This window comes from Oncorhynchus mykiss, chromosome 26 (genome assembly GCF_013265735.2).
Source record: "Oncorhynchus mykiss isolate Arlee chromosome 26, USDA_OmykA_1.1, whole genome shotgun sequence".
Taxonomy (NCBI): Eukaryota; Metazoa; Chordata; class Actinopteri; order Salmoniformes; family Salmonidae; genus Oncorhynchus; species Oncorhynchus mykiss.
The window spans coordinates 16,738,213-16,746,081 of NC_048590.1; the positions used below are offsets into that span (position 1 = coordinate 16,738,213).

Here is a 7,869-nt window from a genome sequence, read left to right on the forward strand (position 1 = left end):
TGAACTATGCAGACAGTCTTCAAGATGGTAGTCCGGTATGCAAACATGGTGGAAACATAACCAAACTGTCCCCAAGTTATATTGTCACATGCAGTTTTCCATATTTAGCTTGAAAGATGATGGCTAGCTACCTAACTTAGAGGTGGCTGTTTGCCAGTCAGCATAGCTTGTGGAATACTATGTGCGTTATGCCCTGGGAGTGCGACCCTAGCCCCCTGTGTCTTCGGTCAAAGAGACGATGCAAGCCGTTGATTCACTGTGAACACTTTAATTACACAGTAACCAGAATAATGGTGAATATGTAGTTGTGCAAATTTCTACTAGAGAAAAGGAATGATAATACAATATTAGTAACGTATAATAATTCACTAGATGAAACATTGACATAGGTAGGCAGCAGGCGAGCCCTGTAATGGCTCTAATTGCAAAGGCTGACTGACATCTGTGAACATGCCAAATAGGACGGTGCTAGAAAACGACAACTCTTAAAGGCTGCGTTACAAACTCAAAGTAGACCGCCCTCGGCCCTGAACTCTAAGCCCTTGAATGGCATTTTACATCATCACGTCTGAGTGTTCCTTAAATGTCCCTTGCCCAAGCGAGGGAGAGTGTTGATCGAAGAGGCAACGTCCTTGGTGGAAATCTTGAAGTTTGAACTTAAAAACAACAGACCTAAGGGCCAATTGGGACTCCCAATCACGGCCGGTTGTATATACAAATTTCATAATTCCACAAAATATGTTTATGAATCTACGGTTTTATAGGCTCCTCACAATGAGACTAAGACAATTTTCCAACGCTAAAATCAATGTTGTCTAGATAAAAAATTTTTTTATCAAGCTAGGTTCATAATTTTTTTCTGGCATGCTGAAAATGCAGCCTTGTTGATTAAATGTAAAACTTTGCTGCCACCAGAGTTTGACATGTGACTACAGTTTGTATTGAATTGTGGGTCATATCAACCCTGCAAGTGGCAAGTTCTTCACTCGCTCCGTCGAGCAAAATCGAGGGCCAAGGGGGCAACGTTTGTGAATTGGACCTCCATTTAAGGTGGCAATAAAACTACATCCGGTTTCAATGGGGATTCCCAGAGGGAAAGTTACTAGACAAAGGGCTGAGGGACTAAAAATCACGTATTTGGACTGCAGCCTAGTGAGTGATTTTATTTCCCCATAGAGATTAACAGGCACAAATAACATGTATGTAAGCATACATGGTAACAAAAGGGATAGTAAGTAAGATTATATGGAATATAAACCTGTAATGGATATAACAAAATGCTGTTCTGACCACGGTTTACCGCAACGGTGAATGGACCTGTCAGAGGAACAGTAATGGAAGCCTACATAATATGCAGCTAAACAAGGAACGTGGACTATATGTTGTAACCGAATACTGATATATTAATTTGTAATAGACAATATATAAAGGTGAGTAGGCTAGCATAGGCTGACCGGGATAAGTTAGCAAGGCAAAATTGTAGAAAGTTATCTGTGGGGATATACAACAGGCATAGCAAAAGTATTGTAATCAGATTGTAGATACTTTAGAGGATGACTTTTTGGATTACATGTAAGGATATGTGTAGGGGGAAAAATATGACACCGTTTTCTCTCATTTAAGTGTGTTCCACCTGAGTGAGTCTGACCACCAGTCAGAGACCACTATGATAATCACCAAATGCATTTGGAAACTTTTTGTCTTCTTCTCAGTAGCGGTGCATGGGTAATATCACTGGGGAAGCCAAGCCAGGACCATGCGGACGCCTCCGAGCGATCGGGTAGGCTGTTTGGAATATTTGACCTACAGCATGGTCAAGCAAGTTAATGTCTACGACATTTTCGGAAAACTAAACAACTATTGATTTAGAACTAAGTAGAGTTAACGCAAATCGCAATGAAAACAGACGCCGCCTCCAATATTCCAGCACCATTTCAACTTCAACATTTCAACATCATCTATGCTTAGTCTAATAGTGACAACTATAATATACCAAAAAAACAATATAGTCTGATCAACATGAGCTAAATATGATGTGGCTGTCCATTGTTCTGATTTGTGTGTGCATGCAGAAAAAAACATGTTGACTCACCCTACTACAAGCATTTCACTACACCCGCAATAACATCTGCTAAATATGTGTATGTGACCAATACAATTTGATTTGATTTGTTGAGAAACACCAATGTCTTCCTCCTCTCATTCATGTTGACGAAACGTTCTATGACTGTCATACAATATACACTTTTATCTTTTGTTGTCATAGGCTACCTGGCTAAAATGCTTGCTCGCTAGCCTAACTTCCTTTCGTGGGCAACATTAGCTAGTTAACATTTAGCCTTCTACATATACAGTAGCTACATAGCTATTGAACTTCCAACCTCTCGGTCCAGGGGCACAATGTCTGAATTTATGGTTGGATCAGAATCGCTTTTATAATCATTGGTCAGTACGGAGAATTAAGTAAAACCAAATCCCTAACTCCATCCATGGCAAGGGACAATTTTAGCTAGCTAGCTAGCTAGCTAGCCACCGTAGGACAACACGAAATGCAACAATTGAGGTTGTTTCTGTCATTTTACGTATTTTTCTTGAAGCGATGTGAAATCCAAACTGGTGTCCCTTGACACTTTTTTTTTTGGTGCACCAGGAGCATTCACAGTTGAGCTCACTCAGTTCAGCGCAACGCTGATTGGCTATTATTTTCTTTACAAAATTATCAAGGGAGGCCAAATGCTCGCTGGCTTCCCTTGCATTCAATGCTACAGGTGGCAACAATGTCATACTCTTTAAGACTGTGTAACTCTGTGTTGTTTTTTTGTCCCACTGCTTTGCTTTATCTGGGCCAGTTGTAAATGAAAACTTGTTCTCAACTGGCCTACCTGGTTAAATAAAGGTGAAAGTAAAAATTTCAATGACCAGACAGCATCAGATAGATGGCCTACACATACGGAGACAGAGGGGCTCAGTGTCGCTTTCTCCATGATATACATTCAGCCTCTTGCGAATTGAAGGAAAATTATGAAAACAAATACACAAAATATATTTTTTTTGTCAATTTTTCAAGGAAGCCTGGCTTCCCTTGGTATCCATGACTACACACCACTGCTTCTAATGCCTCATAAGGGGAAAGTAATCCAAAGCTAACTGAAAGTAATCAATTATGTTACTGAGTTTACTTTACTGATTACAATTTTGGACAGGTAGTAACAGATTACATTTAGAAAGTAACCTACCCAACCCTGCTGGTGACTGAGGGAGAAGGGGATTCTTCACCTAGATAGCACACTAGCTAGCTTATTAGCTGGCTAGCTACCTACAGTGGCTTTCTTAGTGCATTGTTAGCACATTATTGAACTTCGCTTCGCAAAGACAATAATTTGAGATGGTTTACGAAGAACGTATTTTGCCTGCAAGAACCACCCAAAGTTGCACTTCGATTCTACTGTCCCTCCCCCTTAAATATCAAATATATTTGCTAGACCTAGCAGTGGCAGAAAGGTAATTTTGAAAATGCCACACTTTTTCAGATAGTATATGAGAGTATCCACCGTCTTAGACATCATGCCCAAGTGAAGCGTGTCCGGTCCAATCTAGCATATGCCTAAATCAAATCCGGTAGCATCATTTTTGTGCTAAGTGTGAACTCTGAACCAGTTCAGTACTTGTGTGGACTCTTGGCCCACAGCCTCTTTTGCGTACCCTCTCATAGTCTGAAAACTCTTATCACATGCTACACCCGCTGCAACACCCGCTGCAACACCCAGCTCTAACACTCTTTCTTAAAGGGGGGTTTCAACCTCTTGAATTCTTTGTTTTGTCTCTTGCACCTGCACTTGTAGTTCCTGAAACTAAGGAAGTGGTGATCCACAAGTACAAGACACCCATGGTGAGTTAAACTCTTCCGCTCTTTTGGCTAACGCCATACTCTTGGCATTCAATTGCCACCAGATCTGTTTTAACAGTACTGCATTGCATATACAGTTGAAGTAGGAAGTTTACATACACTTTGGTTGTCATTAAAACTCGTTTTTCAACCACTCCACAAATGTCTTGTTAAACTATAGTTTTGGCAAGTCGGTTAGGTCATCTACTTTGTGCATGACACAATACATTTTTCCGACAATTGTTTACAGACAGGGTAATTCACTGTATCACAATTACAGTGGGTCAGAAGTTTACATACACTAAGTTGACTGTGCCTTTAAACAGCTTGTAAAATTCCAGAAAATTATGTCATGGCTTTAGAAGCTTCTGTTAGGCTAATTGACATAATTTGAGTCAATTGGAGGTGTACCTGTGGATGTATTTTAAGGTATACCTTCAAACTCAGTGCCTCTTTGCTTGACATCATGGGAAAATCCAAAGAAATCAGCCCAGACCTCAGGAAAAAAATTGTACCTCCACAAGTCTGGTTCATCCTTGGGAGCAATTTCCAAACGCCTTGTTTGGAATTTGGACCGAATCACAAACAATAGTATGCAAGTATAAACACCATGGGACCACGCAGCCGTCATACCGCTCAGGAAGGAGACTCGTTCTTTCTCCTAGAGATGAACGTACTTTGGTGCGAAAAGTACCAGAACAACAGCAAAGGACCTTGTGAAGATGCTGGAGGAAACAGGTACAAAAGTATCTATATCAACAGTAAAACAAGTCCTATATCGACATAACCTGAAAGGCCGCTCAGCAAGGAAGAAGCCATTTCTTCACAACCGCCATAAAAAAGCCAGACTACGGTCTGCAACTGCCCATGGGGACAAAGAAGTCCAGCTATTGGAGTGGCCATCACAAAGCCCTGACCTCAATCCTATAGAGAATTTGTGGGCAGAACTGAAAAGGCGTGTGCGAGCCAGGAGGCCTACAAACCTGACTCATTTACACCAGCTCGGTCAGGAAGAATGGGCCAAAATTCACCCAACTTATTATGGAAGCTTGTGGAAGGCTACCTGAAATGTTTGACCCAAGTTTTAAAAAAATGTAAAAGCAATGCTACCAAATACTAATTGAGTGAATATAAACTTCTGACCCACTGGGAATGTGATGAAAGAAATAAAAGCTGAAATAAATCACTCTATTATTCTGACATTTCACATTCTTAAAATAAAGTGGTGATCCTAACTGACCTAAGACAGGGAATTTCTACTAAGATGAAATGTCAGGATTTGTGAAAAACTGAGTTTAAATGTATTTGGCTACTGTGTATATATGTAAACTTCTGACATGATTATGAAGAGTAATCCCTTTGATATTACTGCTAAAATGCATGTAATATTAGTTTTTTTGAAGGAGCCTTTTTATTTAATCTCTTAAGTATTTTAAAATAATGTAATCCCCTTTTTGTTCATAACACGATTAGTTCTACAGAGCCATGACACCAAATAATAAAGTGAAAGGCGGCAGAAGTAGTATAACTATGCCACAAGTAGCTTGGTCATAACTATACTTCCCTCATGTTCCCTGTTTTTTTTCTTGCTCTCAAACAGGCACACCAGATCTGTTACTCCGTCCTCTGCCTTTTCTCCTACGTGGCTGCGGTGAAGGGGAAGGAAGCAGAAGGCAAGCCCAAGCTTCTATCTCCAAGACCCCTGGCCAGCTAGTCTACAACCCCTCCAATCTACCCCCCCGTGCCTCTCACTCTGCAACAAAGTGGAATCTCGGCCCTACTATGACATTGAGTTCTGACAATCCTACACACCTCTTTACTCCTCTTTGCACCCTGCAAGTACATCTCCAAGAAATACCCTCTACTCTTTGCGCCTTGCCATGTAAGTAAAATTCCTATGGTGTGTGTATGTATGTACATGTGATCCCTGGTCTGTGGCATCGTGTGTACACCCTTCCCAACCATGGTCACGTCCACTAGGCTCCTCCCATACTGGCCCAGCCTGATGTCTTGGCCGTAAGCTTGCTTGATCTTCAAGGCGACAGTTCGTCCCCCATGTCTTTCTTCTCTCGTCCTGGCCTGCTGCCAATGTCTCATTGGTTGTTTTTAATGGGATGGGATGTGAGCCACATCTCTGCAAGTCGATAAGAAAGCAACCAACCGCTCCGTCCACTCTCTGCGACTGTGTGATGAATTCTATGTGGTACTACTGTAAAACTCCAGTCTGTCCAAACCGGTGAAACGTTTAAAAAGTACTCTAGTACTGACGGTTGTCACTTTGTTAATAAATGCTACTTCTGCATGGTGCATCAAACACTGCACGTAAAAGCTTTTAAGGTTTCATTCCTTTTGATCCTAAAATATCTTGTGTGGTCCAAGATGTGTGCATCTCTTTAGCTTGCCCAGTGTTGCGAAACTACTGTAGGAGTTCTACTGTCAAATGTCTTGTCTGTGGTCCTCTGTATTGAATGTTACTATGGAGAGAAAAAATGCTGTACATTTCAACATAAGATGTTTTGCCATGTGTGGTTTATTCACTAGATGTGCAATACTTTACGTAGTTAGCCAGAGCCAGATCATTGTTCTGATTTATTTTTATCTTGGCAATTCTGGCTTACACAGAGCAAAGATTGTAAAAAAGGACTTCATTGTCGTACATATTTATTGAAGTAAATAAATATGACCTATTGTTTATACTTGCGAAATCACTATTTGGAGATTCTAGAGATGTTTAAACCTACTGCTGTTATGGTTTTGTCCGTTGGAGAGGTGTGTTAAGTATTCATGTTGTGTCTGTATTGTAGTAAAGTAAATCCAATCTAGCCCCATTTCAGCCCAATTGTAAGTGGTGTGTATGTGAGTGTATACATGCATTGTATTGTTTTGCCAGATCAGCAATATATGAATAATACTATATGATCAGGATATTGTTTTTAATGTTTACGTGGCTTTTATTTTTTAGAGATGAAATGCGTGTGTAAGGAACATATTGTTACAACTTCCATGAGGTAATTATTTAAGGTATTTCATTCTTGACAATAAAAACACTGGTGTAAATATGAGAGTAACTGGATGAGGAGTGTCTCAAAACAGTTTGAAGACGGTAACGAACATGAGTTATTGTTTGTTAGACTAGTTACATATGAGAACATTACAAAACGGGAGTATTGGAAACCAACCAACCCAATTATTGTGCTAGCTAGCCTACTGCTGTTGAGAAATTGTAAATATGTGTTGGAAAAAAGTATTTATAGAACATGCACAGCTTTGGCAATATCAAAATAAAAGTTGTCAACCAAAGCCCTCCATTTTGTCTCAAATCATTATTTTGCCACAAAGTTAGGATGAACACCAAAATGATGTAGCACATATCCAATGTGCATACATATATTTGGAAAACATGAGAATGAAATCTAGAGTAATATTTGTGAAGATTTAATGCAATACTAGCATGGTCTAAGACAATACCCTTTTTTTAAATAATCTCCTTTATAGTAAAAGCATTGCATTAATCGATCATATTTGCAGGTAAAAATAAAGCCTTTTATAGAATGTCATTAAATTCCTAATTTCACATGTATTTTTAAATACCACACAAATTACTGAAATTCCAATCTAAACATTGACAGAGAGATGGGCTTAAGTGTTAATCTTACAATATTTCCCCAATGCCAAATCAGTGTCTTGTTTGCACATAATTACATCTGAGACGTCATTAGGAATCTAAACATGGTACTTTCAAAAGTTAGGCCTACCTTTCCACCCCAGACAGAGTAGGCTTACCGACGCATAAAAATGTATGCCTCAACTGCTGGCTTCTGTTCTTCCATGTTTAACCCAACGAGGGAAGGTCAAGTGTTTCCCTAAAAGCTGTCTGGGTTTAAACATTATTTTAGCCTACAGAAAGTGAATAGCTTAATCAATTGATAGTGACAGAATGATATGACTTCCCAAGCAAAGTCTATGTTATGTCTTCTCGGGCT

At 39.8% G+C, this 7,869-nt stretch overlaps 1 protein-coding gene across 10 annotated transcripts in view; it reads left to right on the plus strand.

The window, feature by feature from the left end:
- The window catches only part of LOC110506300 (MAP kinase-activating death domain protein), an 83,273-nt gene extending 76,087 nt beyond the window's left edge, over positions 1-7,186 (plus strand). For all 10 annotated transcript variants that reach the window (XM_021585775.2, XM_036963256.1, XM_036963257.1 and 7 more), the window contains 2 exons: positions 3,843-3,889; positions 5,487-7,186. In XM_021585775.2, coding sequence (XP_021441450.2) covers positions 3,843-3,889; positions 5,487-5,600 — 161 coding nt within the window. In that variant the 3' untranslated portion in view covers positions 5,601-7,186. The remainder of the gene's footprint in view (positions 1-3,842; positions 3,890-5,486) is intronic.
- Positions 7,187-7,869: the final 683 nt, after the last annotated feature.